The sequence below is a fragment of the Carcharhinus amblyrhynchos genome, unplaced genomic scaffold (genome assembly GCF_965287045.1).
Source record: "Carcharhinus amblyrhynchos unplaced genomic scaffold, sCarAmb.v2.hapA chromosome_245, whole genome shotgun sequence".
Classification (NCBI taxonomy): domain Eukaryota; kingdom Metazoa; phylum Chordata; class Chondrichthyes; order Carcharhiniformes; family Carcharhinidae; genus Carcharhinus; species Carcharhinus amblyrhynchos.
Window position 1 is genome coordinate 67780 of NW_027649985.1, and position 18113 is coordinate 85892.

At 44.9% G+C, this 18113-nt stretch overlaps 1 protein-coding gene across 3 annotated transcripts in view; it reads right to left on the minus strand.

Moving 5' to 3' along the window:
• The window catches only part of ahnak (AHNAK nucleoprotein), a 67762-nt gene that overhangs the window by 20877 nt on the left and 28772 nt on the right, over positions 1-18113 (minus strand). For all 3 annotated transcript variants that reach the window (XM_080183322.1, XM_080183319.1, XM_080183318.1), the window contains exons 2-4: positions 7661-7770; positions 4899-5052; positions 2898-3088 (exon numbers count right to left, since the gene is read on the minus strand). In XM_080183322.1, the coding sequence (XP_080039448.1) occupies positions 2898-3088; positions 4899-5052 (345 nt within the window). In that variant the 5' untranslated portion in view covers positions 7661-7770. The remainder of the gene's footprint in view (positions 1-2897; positions 3089-4898; positions 5053-7660; positions 7771-18113) is intronic.

The following is an 18113-nucleotide window of genomic DNA, read 5'->3' on the forward strand; positions in this document are numbered from 1 at the left end:
CCTTACTCCTGAGCTCCTGGGGCGGGGGGGGTTTGATAGCCTCTGTTCCTTTCAGCGGCGTCAGGCCGCCTGTTCCCTGTTAGTGGGGAGCGGGAGTAAGCCCCGTTGGAGTGAACCACTCCCGGCAGCAGGTGGAGACGTTAGCAGGTGCGGAGAATTCAGTCCCGGTCCAGTGCCGATTTCAATATGAAAAAATCAGCTCTGTGCGTATTTCTAGCACGGAGCTGATTACACAAAACAGTTTAAATCTGGGACACGCAGAGATTACTAGAGCAGCACAGGGGGCTGGGCGAATCGCACCCCAGCATGTCTTAAGACATTCAGTAGGAAGAGGATCAAACCTGACTCTGATGCCCTCCCTTGCCCACAGCTGGAAGGCCTTCCAATACAGACAGCCTAGACGCTAACACCACCTCTAATCTGTCTCATCCCATCCTCTATGATCTAATATCCAATGGGCCCTCTCCACCTTCCATTCCCCACTCCTTTGCCTTAAAGCTTCTCAAGAATTACTTTTGCTTTGCAACCCTTCCATCTTGCTACTCCCAGCCCACGCTTGAAAGCCTTTTTAAAACATGCATTAGTCCACATTTTCAGCCTGCTTTTCACACTCTCCCGCCTGCCATTTGTATTCTCCAGTGTGAAGTACCGTAAACTAATCTCTGCATCGAATGTGCCAATATTAGTGCTGTTGGTCTAGTTGCCCTATAGATAACAAATGAGTGGGATGCAGAGGACCCCAAGCAGTAGGAAGAGATAGCTCCTTCAGCAGTAACGGGAAAAATGCAAGAAATACATTTTGTTTAGTTTATTTATTAGTGTCACAAGTAGGCTTACATTAACACTGCAATGAAGTTGCTGTGAAAACCCCCATGTTGCCACCCTCCAGCACCTGTTCGGGTACACTGAGGGAGAATGTAGCATGGCCACTGCACCTAACTAGCATGTCTTTTGGACTGTGGGAGGAAACCAGAGCATCTGGAGATAACCCACGCAGACACAGGGAGAATGTGCAGACTCCGCAGAGACAGTGACCCAAGCCGGGAATTGAACCCGGGTCTCTGGCGCTGTGAGGCAGCAGTGTAGCCCTACTATTCTGCTAACATGCCATGTTCATGGTACTGCTGAAAAAAAAAACACATGCGACCGAAGCTTTTCATCTAGGTAGATTTGCCATGAATGCAAAATCTCCAAGGAAACGACAGTTCATCCTACATGAACAGAGGATGCTTATTGGTGGCAAGTGGGACCTGATGGAGACTACTGTGCTGAGAGTTACACTAACAACCAAATTAAGATTATCGGTCAAGACCATAGTGCACTCACCTATACAGCTAGAAATGACATATATTCATACACAGGTCCCTGTCCTTTGAAAACAAATGTGCATGTACTGCACCTTTTTACAACTGAACAAAAGCTTGGAGATGGCCATTCCTGGTTCATTTCCCATGGCAATGCTTTGACCCATCAAGAGTCAACCAGCCTGAATTTGAACTAAAGGCTTGGGAATTAACTGTTCCCTGCTGCATCCTCCATGACAGCATCTCTACCAATCAAGAGCCCACTGGTCAACAAATCAGCACACCCTACTCGTGCATTACAAACTGTTGTTCCTTTTGAGACTTGGTACACTTGCGAATCTGTCGCCGTGAGTGCAAAATGAAAAGTTTCAGCAACGTGGGCGGAATTCGCCATTCTCTGCACAGAGTGCTGACTGGGGCAAGAAAACCTGTGTGCAGCTTTCCAGCTGGCTTTTCCCGCAACGTTTTGTACACCCTGCTGGAAAGCTTTCTCCCACGCCATCATGCTTAGATTTAAATATTCATAATGAGCCCGGGATGAAATCTTCCGACTCACTTGCCTTAATGGCCTCGCCGGTGAAGGTCCTCACTGGCGAGAAACGCGCGTGGTCCCCAGCAACAGTAACCTGTCACGATGGCCTTGTTGATGGGACCAGAGACTGTGGAGGCCCCTGGGTGGTTGGGGGCAAAGTGGGCAGTGCCAGTCTGGGGCCCTGGCACTGCCCACTGTGCAGCCTGGCACAGGGGGTGGGGCCATGATGGGGCAAGAGCTAAGGGGAGGCAGGTAGGGGGGAAGCTGCGAACACTGCAGTTGGGGATCAACTGAGGAGGTGATCAACTGGGTGGTGGTGGGGTGATTGGCCCGAGGGGGTGGGGTGGGTGGTTTGTGAAGGCGTGATGGGCTGGGGAGACCAGCAATTGGGAGTGGTAGGGGGGGATGTCTTATTTTGCACAGAACACTGAAGATCTGCACATGCACAATAGTGCCCTCCAATGTGAGCAGCCAGCTTTCCAGTGTGAATAGACTCTGTCCATTCCACCTACTGGCATGAATCGCACTTTGTCTTTTCTTTTGTACTTTTGTCTGAAAGCTCGCTGAAAAAGTGAGCGCGATTCTCTCCCATTTGCATACTTGCTTGGCACTTAGAATTGACTTGGAAAGATTGTCACCCTTGCCTCTCCAGTTATTGGCGTGTACAGTAATTTTTAGAAAGAGAATTTTTATGCCATGAACTGCATTCGTCCATTATTTTGTTTTCTCCACAAATTCTCTCTGCTCTCCTCTTCTGAATGTGCTGCCTGCCTGGTTGAATGACTGTCTGGTACCACTAGTACAGAAGTGTAACACTGGAAAACCTGGGGGGGGGGGGGGGTGGTGCGGGGGGGATCCTGGGTCTAGGCCTCCATGCTGTGCCACAGAATGTGCCATACAATGTAAATGGGCTGGCCCACAGAACCTGGACTCTGGGGGTATTCTAGACCCACTCCTTTCCTGAAGCAGTTACGCAACATGAAAAAAAGTAATGCCATTCTGTGATTCTAAATTGTAAAAAATCATTTTACTTGCGACTTTATTCAACATGCCACACGTACCAGTACAGCATCTGGACTTGTAGCCTCAATCCGTTCTGGGTTCCAGGAATAGCTTCCCCCAGGAGAAAGCTTTTCTCCTTTTCGGTGTAGCTTCAGTCCCACAGTATGTCGATCCACAGTCTGTAATATCTTCTGCGCTTCTTCATATCCCATGTCATCAAAGTAAATAGTTGCACTCACAATCTGGTCACCTTAGAGACAGAGGTGGGGGGGAGGGGTGTGGTGGAGAGAAAGAGGTCATATTTATACAGCGCCTTTCAGGTTTGCAGGACATTTTAAAGTACAGAGAGGCTTCAAGATTAAAGCCAATCTCAGCCCAGAGTTAGATGAGAAACCAGCTGCATAGAATGAAAGAGAATGCCAAAGAGGGAGAGAGCAAAGGCTCATCTTGTGAGTGCACCATTCTGTGTGAATCTGTAATTACACAGAAGCAATCCCTAGTCTGTGCTGAGTTAACCAATTGGTCCCAGCTGTGTTGGCAGTTATAATGCTACAATCAGGCCCTGTATATGTCTGGCTGAACTCTATATTCAGTGACTTGTGCTGGAATGTACAGGTATTTCTTCTGGACCTTGGCTCAGGATAGAATTGAGCTTGACAGTGATGCCCAACAGCTTGCCAACACTCACTGTGATGAGGTGTGTCCACCTGAGTGAGACACTGGAGACCTGCAGCTCTTCTAAAGCCAGTGTCTATGGAAAATAAGATTGGCCATGGAAATTTTTAAAAATTCATTCATGGGGACATGAATGTGTGCTGGCTGGGAGCCAGCATTTTTTGTCCATCCATAATTGCCCTTGAGAAGGTGGTGGTGAGCTAACTTCTTGAATCACTGCAGTCCATGAGCTGTGAGTTGACCCACAGTGCCATTAGGGAGGGAATTCCCAGATTTTAAACCAACATGTGAAGGAACTGCCGCTACATTTCCAAGTCTGTTTGGTGTGTGGCTTGGAGGGGAACTTGCAGGTGGTGGTGTTCCCATGTATCTGCTGTCCTTGTCCTTCTAGATGGAAGTGGTTGTGGGTTTGGAAGGTGCTATCTAAGGAACCTTGGCGAGTTGCTGCAGTGCACCTTGTATATAGTACACACTGCTGCTACTGAGCTTCGGTGGTGGAGGGAGTGGGTGTTTGTAGATGTGGTGCCAATCAAGTGGGCTGTTTTGTCCTGGATGATGTCAAGCTTCTTGAGTTGTGATGGAGCTGCACCCATCCAGACAAGTGGGGAGTATCCCATCACACTGCTGACTTGTGCCTTGTAGATGGTGGTCAGGCTTTGGGGGGAGTCAGTCGCCACAGTATTCAGCAGAATTTCTGTTAACTCATAATATAGTTCCTGTTGTCCATCAGCAAAAGAGAATTAATGATTTAAACTTAGTGAAACAGGTTACGTAGAGGTTAGTGTATAAAATAATCATGTAATGATACATACCTTTCTGCTGGGGCCTGATTTCAAAGTTCCCTGACAATATTGCAGTTATAACTCTGAGTGACCCTAGCCTGTCTTTACTCAACAATAACTAGACTTTGCAGAAGAACGGGAGAGCTGATACAAACTGAACTGGCTTTTCCTAATAGTACAGCAATTATACTCTGAATGACCTCAGCATTTACTCAACAATAATTAGACTCTGCAGCTTTAAAGAGACATAATCACTGAAGCAAAATAACATATTGTGTATATGTGGTGTAAAACTTCTATCTTTATAAAGCATTATCCAATTTTATGGTAAACACAGGCAAGGAAGGTCCACCAATACATCTTCAAGTCTGTAACAGTAACTTCCAGATGTACAAACCCAGAAGTCTACATTTCTGAATGATTTTAAATAAGCTGTACATTTTGAACATAATCACAACAAGAGTGAAGGTAATTATCACTTAATTTTAATACAATAAATGATGAGATTACAAGGCCCTCCATTTAAGAATTAGACCATTTGTTCAGAGTGTTCTACCCCAACCTTAACCGTGAAAACCAGTATATGGAAAATGGCACTGGTACCTTCTCTCATCACACCACTCTTCCCTGCTGGAGAGTTCTGCACCACATCCTTGATGAAGATCCCATCATCGCCACCACTAATGCTGAATCCATGCGCAGCTGCTCCCGACCAGTTTGGGAGCAGCACATCGAGATCATCCTCCTTTTTAGCCATCTGCCAAAACCAAGAACAGCAAAATATAAGCCAACCTGCAGGAAAAAAGGGCTATCTGGAAGGTCAGGGAGTATATCTATCGTCATCAGTGTATCTGAATCCTTAACAACACTATTACCACTGCTTGCATTGGCAGTTAAAAGCTAAGTTCGACACAGGAAAGTCTGAGGTGATACCTTTTTTTGGTCGCAAGATGGAATGAGATGATGTGAATTGAATGCTACAATTTTAAAGGGAAAAGGGAGACCTGGAGGACTGTTTTCTTAAGGTGTAAGGATACATTAGCAAAACATAATGCATATGGGATCTTGATGTGGAGATGCCAGCGTTGGACTGCAGTGGGAACAGTGAGAAGTCTCACAACACCAGGTTAAGGTGTTATTTGGTATCACAAGCTTTTGGAGCACCACTCACCTGATGAAGGAGTGACATTCCAGAAGCTCATGCTACCAAATAAACTGCTTGGACTTTAACCTGGTGTTGAGAGACTTCTTACTATGGGATCTTGGTTAAATCAAGGAAGTTATGATTTATGAAACGTAGTTTAGCCTATTGTTTCTAATCCTGGACATCATATTTTACAGAAGGTGTACATACTTTGGCGAGGATACAGAAAATATTTACTAGAATAGTTCCAGGGGAAGGGATTGCAGTTACACGGAGAGATCGGAGACTTGGGAGCAACTGTTCTCCTTAAAACAAGAGGTTAAGAAGAGATTCGATAGAAGTGATTGAAGTCATGAAGAATTCAGATAAAGAGAAACTGTTTCTAGGGCTAAAGGGTTGCTAACTGGAGGGACACAGATTTAAGATGACTGGCAAAAGAACCAGAAATGACATGAGGTAAAACTTCTATGTAACGTTTAAAGTTTATGAAAGTTTAATTTATTAGTGCCCACAAGTTGGCTAACAATAACACTGCCATGAAGTTACGTGACAATCCTCTAGTCGCCGCACTCGGGCGCCCATTCGGGTACACAGAGAGAATTTAGTATGGCCAGTGCACCTAACTAGCATATCTTTAAGACTGTGGGAGGAAACCGGAGCACCCAGAGGAAACCCATGCAGACACGGGGAGAACGTGCAGACTCTGCACAAACAGTGACTCAAGGTCAGAATCGAACCCGGGTCCCTGGCACTGCAAGGCAGCAGTACTGGAATGTGGCAGCTAAGGGATTTTCACAGTAACTTCATTGCGGTGTTAATGTAAGGCTACTTGTGCCACTAATAAATAGACTTCAAAACTTTAAACCAGATTAGGAAAGCTTACAAACATTTTGAAGCACTGGTGTTTCTCCTCAACTAAAGTGCCAGAAGATATAAAACGGAGGCAACAAAGCGACGCCACGATTGGAAGGATATGATTACAGCATAACAAGTTAAAACAGGCAGTTTTAGGAATGTTAAGAAGGAAAAGTTGACAACAATAAGCAGGGCTTTGTAGACAAGAGGTAAATGCAGACATTGGGCAGTATCTGCTTCCCCTGTGGAGTGTTCTACAGAGGCAGCCTGCAACTGGCCAGAGGGAGAATCTTCCAGGGTTTCCTGCTGATCGCACCCTCCACCTATGGGGAACCTGTGGCTGTTTGGTTGCTGTTGGCAGGAATGGAATATCCGGGTGGCACGGTAGCACAGTGATTAGCACTGCTGCTTCACAGCTCCAGGGACCCGGGGTCGATTCCCGGCTTGGGTCACTGTCTGTGTGGAGTTTGCACATTCTCCTCGTGTCTGTGTGGGTTTGCTCCGGTTTCCTCCCACAGTCCAAAGATGTGCGGGTTAGGTTAATTGGCCATGCTAAAATTGCCCCTTAGTGTCCAGGGATGGTTAGGTTCGAGGGATTAGTGGGTATAATATGTAGGGATATGAGGGTAGGGCCTGGGTGGGATTGTGGCTGGTGCAGACTCAATGGGATGAAGGGCCTCTTTCTGCACTGTAGGGTGCTATGATTCTATGATTGATCCCACCAGCAGGAACAGCTGGTAAATTCCACCTATTGAGTTTTAATGTATTAAGGTATCTCTCTCTCGCTTTTGTTTTCAGCTAGGATTTTTTGTACCTTTTAATGTTATACCTCGTGTCAAACAATTTTTAAAAAATTCTCCAGCAACTAAAAATGCCCCTTTTCAGTGGCTTCAGGATGCTCTTGAACTCTCTAATTGTCCTGCAAAATAGGTGGGTTGGCTGTAGAAAATTGCTCATTATTAGCTAAGATGTGTAGGTTAAGGGGATTAGCAGGGTAAATATGTGGGGTTACAGGGATAGGGCATGGATGGGATGCTCTGATGGAGAGTTGGCACAGACTGAATGGGCCGAATAGCCTCTTTTTGCACTGCAGGCGTTCAACGATTCTAAATGATTAGACTTCAGAATCTTAAAAGGATAGATCATTAACAGCAGAATAAATACCACAGCAGAATAAATACTTCACATAGAATAATGCTCCTGTTCAAATTAAGCTGTGGATCATCTGCCTTGACAGTAAGCTGTGCCACAGGAGGTTAGGAATTTATGAAATGAACAACAACTTCAATTGCAATGTGTTCACAAACACTTCTGTGGCCCACTGTGCCTGTGGGGTCTGAGGAGGACATAATCAGAAAGGACATACCTTTGTGCAGTTTCTCCGGCTCTGGAAGTATAAAACTAAATCGCTGCCGGTTCTTTGGCTGGTATTGGGGTCTGTTGCTTCACTTTGGTGCTTGCTTCGGGCTCACAGCACTGAAAGAAAGGAGAGCAGCAGGGGGTCAGACTCAGAACTTTCAATCAAAGCCCACCTCTCCTACACACCACCAACAAATCTGACTGATCTTTTGTGGGGTGTCTCCAGTAAAATGATCAAGACAACTAATGGACTGTCATAAAAACACAACTTTTTAAAAATTCATTTGTGGGACATGGGTGTGGCTGGCTGGCCAGCATTTATTATGATGTGGAGATACCGGCGTTGGACTGGGGTAAACACAGTAAGAAGTTTCACAACACCAGGTTAAAGTCCTACTTTAACCTGGTGTTGTGAGCCTTCTTACAGCATTTATTACCCATCCCTAATTGCCCATGGAGGGGACATTGCTTTGGCTCTGGAATCACACACAAGCCAGACTAGGTAAGGACAGCAGATTTCCTTCCCTAACGGACATTAGTGAACCGGATGGGTATTCCCGACAATTGGCAATGGTCTCATGGTCATCAGTAGATTCTTAATTCCAGATTTTTTAAAAATTGAATTTAAATTCCACCATCTGCCATAGCAGGATTCGAACACAGCTCCCCCAGAACATTAGCTGAGTTTCTGGATTAATAGCCTAGCGATAATACCGCTCAGCCATCACCTCCCCTAACTGGTTCAGGGAAAGGGAAAAACTGCTATCCTTGCCCAGTGTAACCTAGGTGATTGCTACGTGTGATTCCATCCTACCTACTTGGTACTCTCTATGCTCTTTGAAAGAAACCAAGCAAGTCACTAATTTCTCTGGGGATACTTCCTGAGTACCGAAGGATTTCCTTGTGCGTTCCGAACCTCATGGTCTATCTAGGATGGTCTATCAAAAATGGTAAGAACTCACTGAATTACAAGAAAAAGGCCCCAATTGAGCTGTTCCAGCACAACAATGGAGCAGACACAAACTAGGTAGAGGCTTGATTTTTGTCAGATTAATAATAGAGTAAAATCCCTCTCTCTATTGAGGACAGTGTAATGAATTGAGTCAAACAGAGCCACACACAACCCCAAGGAAATACTGATCCAAATGCAAAATACCACAGATACTGAAAATCTGAAATGGAAATAGAAAATGCTGGAAGCACTTGGCAAGTCTGTCAGCATCAATGGAGAGGGAAGCAGAGTTTGGAGACACTGAACCGACTAATTATATAATTTGGACCTCTGCAGTTGGCCCCATTAGACTGAGGTGAACACCAAGTGGGGATGGGATCAGACTAGGCTGTAATGGCCACCGTGTTTATTGGCCACGCAGGACTGATTTAAATTGTTTGCCGAAAGAACCTGAAGTGATTGGAGGAAAAGCGCTTTTGCACAGTGGGTGTATAGGGTCTGCAATGTACCGCCTGCAAGCGTGGTGGAGACAGATTCAATCGTGGCTTTCAAAATAAAAAGGGTTGGTTAATTATCTGAAGGAAAATAAGATTGCAGGGCTATGAGGAAAAGGTCAGGAGTTACTCTGACAGAGACCTGGCACAGACACCTTTGGCAAAATAGCATCCTTTTGTTCTGCAACCATTTCCATGATAGTTGCTTCCATTCGGCTTCCTCGTGAGGCAGGATAGATAGAGCAACAACCAAAGAAATATTCCTCAGCACCTTCAGGAGAAGGAAATGTTTGATCTTGACATTGCAAGTTTCCCTGGACACCTCCAGTGAGAGATTTGGTAACCCTTGCAGGTTGCCTGGAATGGCAAGTTATGTTTTTTCCTTGTTCAAACATCCTTTACTTTGATGAGGACAAAAGTTCAAAAAGAATCTGGACCAGAACAACCTGTCTTGGAAACAGAATTATTCTTTGCATGAGTTACATTCTAAAGCTTAAAAGACCTGTGTTTTGACAGCTGTGAAGGAAGTACAGTTTTCAAAGGGTCAAATCCAGTTCCATCCACTGATTATTCAAGGTTATTTCCCTAATACATGATATGCTGGGACCAGTCCCATATTGCTGCCAATATTAAGTCAACAACTGCTCTTCTAATGTGACAAAGCTCTGTTCTAATCTGATTAAAACCTCTTTGACTATCACAAAAACCTAAAGAACAATCTTTCAACAGCTTGTGAGTTTGCAACACTCCCAGCCAAGTCACTGGGGCTGGCTGCCTCACTCATCTGATTCAGTTTTGTCGGTTCCCACCTCTCACCCCGGTCTGCCAGCCTCACTCAGTGAGTTTCGTCACCCTTTTTTGAAAAAAAACCCATCACTGCAGGGGAGATCTTCTTTCCCTGGAGAAGGAACCCACATGCTCAGTGCCAAAGTAATTCCTGCTCATTCAGTTAACTCTACCTTGCACTAGTGAGTGTGTGTCCCTTGCGTCACATGTTTGTTTGCAAGCAGTTCATGAGGGGTGAGGAAACTTATAGCAAACAAGTATAAAGAACAAACAATCTACAAAAGCTCTGTTCCCTCAACGTGCCAATTCACTGCCTAGATGGAACTGATCCATCCAACATCAATTTGGTTTGGCTTAAGACTCCCCCCAACAGCCAAACAACTTGCTCACCATCTTGGTCCATGTGAGGGATTGGGTTTGTCATGAGATAGAAAGAGAAAGCATAAAAAGCCTTGAAACTATTTAAGATTTTTTTCTAAAAAGAACCAAATACTGACATGCATCAATATAAGTCAATATAAGTAATAAGCTGAGCTGCCCAGAATCCTGCTTCCAACAATTTTGGGGACCAACAATGTTGGTTCTTATTCATTCTGAATGGGAGAGATCACCCACGTCAGTATATCTTCCTGCTTTTCTTGTCAGCGATGGATGGTTCACTGGTAGCATTCTCAGCCCTCAGAGGACTCTGTGTTCAGAGCCCATTTAGGAGCCTTGAGCCTACAAAAGTAGTCTGATGATCCAGTGCAACACTGAGGGAGTGTTGAATTGTCAGAGATGCTGCCTGCCAGAAGAGGCAGCATCTTTCAGGTGAAAGAAAAAGATCTTACGGTATCACAGCATTCAAAAAGCAACAAGTTTCCACTGCTGTCTAGGTCAACATTCCTCCCTTAACGAATAGCACCAAAACCCATTTAATGGGCCATTCATCTCAATCTTTGCTGGTGGGATTGGGCTGCATGGGGCAGTTGCCTGCCGTTTTTGCTTACAGAACAATACTTTGAAGATTGGCCATCAAGCACTTTGGGATGCCACCAAGTGAGTGACTAAATGCTTCATCAATACAGCCTCTTTCTTTATTCTACCATCTTTGCTTGCCCTGCTTTGTCAGCGCCCCACCTGCTGCAATAGGATTTCAATCTGTGTGCCATAGGACTACAAAACCACCCCGAATTACATTCCTGCAAGCTGACAGAAGCCTGAAAGAGTCATACTTCAGCAACAACTAACTATCTCACTGGAGCATTAAAACTGGAGCAGCTGTCAGGTGCTTAGTCCCTTCCTTTAACTGCCCCTCCCTCCCTCCTGACAGGCACAAAATGACAGAGTGGGCGGAATTTTACTGCCCCGCCTGCCATGGATTCAAATCGGGTTCAAATCCCATCACGCAGCTGGCGGAGTTTAAAATCTGTGAATCTGGAAATTAAACAAAACTTATCCAGACCACTGAGGATTGCTTTAAAAAATTATCTGGCTCACTAATATCCTTTAGGGAAGGAAATCTGCCATCCTACATGTGACTCCAGACCCCGCAACAATGTGGTTGACTCTTAACTCTCAACCACAACAGATAAGTCAACAAGGAATGAAACCAGATGGACCACCCAGCATTGAGCAACAGACGGCGATGGCACACCCAGCATTCTCCACCCTGCAAAGTCATCCTTACTAATATCTGGGGGCTTGTGCCAAAATTGGGAGAGCTGTCTCACAGGCTAGTAAAGTAACAGCCTGACAGTCCTACTCACAGAATCATATCTTACAGACAATGTACCACTGTCATCTTCCCTGGGTATGTCCTAACTATCCCGCCAGCTGTGAGACTGGGTTTGCAACAGATGGTGAGGAAACCAATAAGAGGGAAAAACCTACTTGACCTCATTCCCACTAGTCCATCTGTTACGGATGCATCTGTCCATGACACTTTTGGTAGCAATGAACAGTCATTGTGGAGACAAAGTCCCGTATTTACATTGAGGATCCCCTTTTGTGTTGTTTGGCACTAATACTGTGCCAAATGGGATGGATTTCGAACCGACCTAGCAAGTCAAAACTGGGCATCCATGAAGCATTGTGGGCCATTGGCAGCAGCAGAATTGTATACAACCACAATCTATAACCTCGTGGTCTGGCATATCCCTCACTTTACCATTACCATCAAACCAGGGGAATCAACCCCCATTCAATGCAGAGTGCAGGTGGGTATTTGAGGCACAGCACCTCAAAATGAGGTGTCAACCCAGTGAAGCTACAACCCAGGACCACCTGCCAAACAGCAAGTGATAGACAACCAAGAGATCCCACAACTGACAGATCAGATCTAATTTGTGTGGTTCTGCCACAATCAGTCATGAACAGTGGTGGACAATTGACTAAGGAGAAGGAACTTCCATAAATATCCCCATCCTCATTGATGGGGAAGTCCAGCACATCTGTGCAAAAGACAAAGCTGAAGCATTTGCAACTGTTGATTGCCAGAAGTACCAAGTGGATGATCCATCTTAGCCTCCTGTTGACATTCCCAACATCACAATCTTCAGCTATTTCGATTCACTCCATGTGATATCAAAAAAGGCTGAAGGTGCTGGTAACCAAATGCAAGGGGGGGCTGACAACATTCTGGCAATAGGACTGAAGGCTAGTGCTCCAGAACTGGTCGTGTGTCTAGCCAAGCTGTTTTCGTACAGCTTCAGCACCCACATTCACCAGATAATGTGGAAAACTACCCAGTTATGTCCTGTCAACAAGCAGCAGGACAAATCCAACCCAGCCAATTACTGCCCTATCAGTCTACACTGGATCATCAGCAAACTGATGGAAGGTGTCTTCAACAGTGCAAACAAGCGGCAGTTAAGGAGCAAGAATCTGCTCGCTAACACTCAAGTTTGGATTCTGCTAGGGTCATTCAGCGCTTGGCTTTAATCCATATATGAACAAAGGAGCTAAAGTCAAGAGACCAGGTGAGAATGACTGCCCTTAATACTAAGGCATCATTGCAAAACTGGAATCACTGAGAATCGGGGAAGACATCCAATGGTTGGATTTATACCCAGCACAAAACAAGTTGGTTGTGGTTGTTGAAGGTCAATCATCTCAGTCCCAGTATATCACTGCAAGAGTTCCTCACGATAGTGTTGTAGGCCCAACCATTTTCAGCTGCTTCATCGATGACCCTCCCTCCATTAAAAGATCAGAAGTGAGGATGTTCACTGATGATTGCACAATGTTCAACACCATAATACAACACCTCAGATACTGAAGCAATCTATGTCCTAATGCAGCAAGACCTGGACAATATTCAGGCTTGGACTAATGAGTAGCGAAAGTTACATTCAAGCCACACAAGTGCCAGGCAATGAGCATCATCAACAAGGAAGCAACTAACCATCTTTACTTGACATTCCATGGCATTACATCCTGGGGTATGCCATTGACCAGAAACTGAATTGAGAGTCAAAAAAATACTGTAGGTACAAAAGCAAGTGACAGGCTGAAACTTCTGTAGAGTACCTCACCTCTTCACTCTCCAGAGTTTGTTTACCATCTAAATGGCGCAAGTTTGGAGTGCAATGGAATTCTTTCCACATGCTGGGATGAGTGGAGCTCCAACACCTTCCAGGGCAAAGCAGCTCACTTGCCACCTTAAACATCTGTACCTTTCACCAGAAATGCAGCAGCTGTGTGTACCATTAACAAAATGCACAGCAGCAATGCATCAAGGTTCCTGAGGCAGCACCTTCCAAATCTACAATCCCTACCATCTAGAAAGACAAGAGATGCGTGAGAACACCACCACTTGCAAAGTCCCCTCCAAGTAACAGCTGTTCCTTCACTGTCACTGGGTCAAAACCTTGGAACTCCCTCCCTTACAGCACTGTAAGGGAGGGAGGCATACCCTCTGACAATGGTCCATAACCAGCGTCTTCAACTTAAGGGTGGATATGCTAAATACATTTTTTTGCATCAGTCTCACCGTGGAAGACACTGCAAATATCCCTAAGATATCAGATGGCCTGATTTAAAATAACATGGCAGAACTTACAAAAATCCCAGTCATAATGGAAAGAATGTTAGAGAAGCTCAAGGAGCTAACGGTGGACAAGTCACCAGGACCCGATGAACTACACGCTAGGGTTTTAATGGAAGCGACTGCAGAGATAGTGAACCCATTTGCTAAATTCCAGGAGGGTAGCAAAAGATTGGAAAACAGCCAATGCGACGCCTTTGTTCAAAAGGGAGAAAGGCAGACGGCAGGGAATTATAGGCCGGTTAGTTTAACATCTATTATTGGCAAAACACTAGAGTCAATAATCAAAGAGGAAATAGCTAATCATTTAGGAAAACTGAATATAATCAAACCATGGTTTTATGAAAGGTCAATCATGTTGATTTGAGGATGTTATAGGGAGAGTAGATAGAGGAGAATCTGTAGATGTTGTGTATTTAGATTTCCAAAAAGTGTTTGACAAGGTGCCACATAAGACACTGGTGCATAAACTAAAAGCCCGTGGATTTGCAGGGAGTGTGTTAGTATGGATTGAAAACTGGATGTCACATAGGATACACAGTCAGAATAAATGGATCCTTTTTAGAGTGGAAAGGTATAACTAGTGGGGTACCGAGGAGATCTTGCTCTGTAATTATTCACTATTTACATTAATGACCAGAATGCTAGGATTCCAAATTTGCTGATGATACAAAGGTAGGTGGAAGGGCGTGTTGTGATGAGGATATTGTGATTCTGCAAAGAGATATAGATCAATTGGGTGACTGGGCAAAAACCTGGCAAATGGTGTTTAATATGAGGAAGTGTGAGGTTGTGCACTTTGGTAGGAGGAATCAGAAGGCAGATTATTATCTAAATGGAGAGAGACTGTGGGGGAGTGAAGTACAGAGGGATCTAGGTGTTCTAGTGCAGGAATCACAAAAAAAAAAGGCAGATCCAACAAGTAGTTAAGAAGGCAAATAGAATTTTGGCCCTTATTGCAGAGGACTTCGAGTTTAAAAACAGGGAGGTTTTGCTGCAATTGTGCAGGTTGTTAGTGAGGCTTCACCTGGTTACTGCATACAGTTTTGATACCTTTGGACACAGTAACATTGGAGGCAGTCCAAAGGAGAGTCACCAAGCTAATTCCTGGGATGAGAGGGTTGTCCTATCAAGAAAGAATAAATCGTCTGGGTCTTCATTCCTTGGAGCTTAGAAGAGTGAGGGGGTGATCTTATTCAATCATACAAGACCCTGAGAGGGCTTGATAGGGTAGACTGTGAGATGGTTTCACTAGTGGGAGAGTCTTGAACAAGCGGAGATAGCTACAAGGTAAAGGGCTGCTCATTTAAAACAGAAGTGTGTAGAAATTTCTTCTCGCAGACGGTGGTGAACCTCTGGAATTCTCTGCTCCAAAGGATCATCAGAAGTATTTAAAGTGGGGGCTGGATAAATATTTGCTAGATCGAGGGATAGAGAGCTATGGGGAAATGACACAAAAAAGGGGTGGAGACCAGCATAGATCAGCCATGATCACATTGAATAGCGAGGCAGGCTTGAAGAGCCTGATGGCCTACTACTGCTTCTGTTTCTTGAGTGTTGTGCATAGACTGTAACATTTCATGAAAGGAGCTCACCACCACCTTCTCAAGGACAATTAGGTGTGGGCAATAAATGCTGGCCTAACCAGCGATACTCAGCCCTTGAAAGAATAAAAAAAAACTACTGATCACTGGTCCTGTGATGCCGTGGATGAAGTGATTTATTTCGTATAGTGATGGTAGTGACTTTTAAGGGGGCATCTTGACAAGTATATGAATAGGATGGGAGTAGAAGGATCTGGTCCCCCGTTGGGCAGCATGGTCGCTGCAGGCTTGGAGGGCTGAAGGGCCTGTTGCTGTGCTGTAATTTTCTTTGTTCTTTGTTCTGTATGTTGGATGTTGAAGGATGAAGCACTGGAATAGTTAGACATGAAAGACAAAAATGGCCACCTCGCTGAGTGGGGAGTGTTAAGAGAGTGGAAATCTAAGGAATGCTAAATCGTTTTAGAACGTATTGTGGCTTTGTTGCCTCTTACTGATATAAGACTGCATTGTTTGTGTAGGGTGGGTGTAAACTGACAAAGGCACTATTGTGCACACAGGGTATGGCCATTCTCCTCCTGAGAAGAAATATTGGCTGCTACTGAGCGACGGCTCAGTCAGGTAAAAAAAATATCTTGCAGTGATCAAAGATAAACAAGACTGGAATTTGGAGATAGCCCGGTGTCAATAGGCAGTACAAAGCAAAAGAAGCGGAACAGCAAAATGAATGAAATCGCGAACAATGGCGTGGTCTCCAGGATACTCCTCTGGTGGAAAGGGAACAGGTCCACTCACCTCTCCCTGTATATAATTAGACTTTCCAGACCTAGCCATGCAGGCAAGAAAGACCCCAGATCTGAAGTTCCATCTCTTTGGTACGGAGAAGGGCAGGATTTTGTGTGTGTGTGTGTGTGTGTGTGTGTGTGACTCCCAGAAAATGTGCTGGTATGAATACTGGATTAGATAGCGTGATTCCCTACCCTTTGCTGCTTCTTTGCCTTGGCTAATACTGGTAGGAGGTTTAAACAAATACATTCAGTGGCTCCAAAGGTCATCCCGGAAAATGGAAAACTCATGAAGACATCAAATCCGGGCTACATGAGCTCAGAACCTTTCAGGCAAATACAAAAAATGGAGTAGAAGTGGGCCATTTGGCCATCAAGAATGCTCTGCCATTCAATATGATCATGACTGATCCTCTATCTCAACGCCATACTTCCACTCCGTCCCCCCTTGATGCCTTTAGTGTCTAGAAATCTATCTATTTCCTTCTTAAATATTCAGGGGCTTGGCCTCCACAGCCTCACATGGTAGAGAAATGCACAGGTTCACCAACTTCTAAGTGAAGATATTTCTCTTCATCTCAGCCTTCAGAATGGAATCATGGAATACCTACAGTGCGGAAGGAGGCCATTCAGCCCATCAAATATGTGCCAACTCCAACAGAGTATCTTACCCAGGCCCACCCACACCCCATGTATTTACCATGACTAATCACCCTAATCAACCCATCTTGGGACACTAAGAGATAATTTAGCATGGCCAGTCCACCTAACCTGCACATCTTTGGACACTAAGGGCGCAATTTAGCATGGCCAGTCCATCTAATCTATACATGTTTGGACATGAAGGGGCAATTTAGCATGGCCAATCCACCTAACCTCTACATCTTTGAATGCTAAGGGATAATTAACATAGCAAATCCACCTAGCCTGCATGTCTTTCTATGGGAGAAAACCAGTGCACCCAGAGGAAACCCACACTGACATGGAGAGAACGTGCAACCTCCAAACAGGCAGTTACCCAAGGCCAGGATCAAACCCTGATGCTGTGAGGCAGCATTGCTAATCACTGTGCCATCGTGCTGTCTTTAATGGCCTCTCCCATATCCTGAGACTGTGACCCTCTTCTAGATCCGCCAGCCAGAGGAAACAACATCCCTGCATCCAGTCTGTCCAGCCCTGTCAGAATTTTATACGTTTCAATCAGATTCCCCCTCTCATTCTTCTAAACTCCAGTGAGTACAGGCTCAGTCGACCCAATCTCTTCTTGTACGGAAATCCTATCATCCCAGGAATCAGTCTGGTGAACCTTTGCTGTCTTTTCTCTGTGGCAAGCGTGTATTTTCTTAGGTAAGGAGACCAAAACTATACACAGTACCCCAGGTGTGCATTAGAAAGATAGCTTTGAGAACTTGGTACCTGGATGAATTCTAGGTGCTATTAGCTGCTGTTTTTTTAATGCATGACCCAATTGGGCAAGAAATTTGCATGGTGCCCCTTTAGAGGCACTAAAATCTTCCAGAAGGCATCAGCACCAAAGGCAGGCGACAGCTATCTTGTGAACAGGGGGTGAAACAAGGCGGAAAATGGCCATAGAAGCTAAGGTATACTGCTGCGCTCGACAGCGTTAAGTGGCCTATCAAATTTCATTTAAAATAAACCCAGACAAACGTTCCAACACTGACATGCACCAGACCGTTTGGGTTTGCCAGAGAGAAAAAAAAATAAACGTGGAAAATGCCATTCTGCACCAGACAGGCCCCTTAACAAACCCCGGGTTTCTGGTTCCCTCTGCTTCACCACAAATAACCAAAGTTGAAATGGTGCCCACGTTGCATCCTGACCCCACAACCACTTAGATGACAATGTGCGACTTTA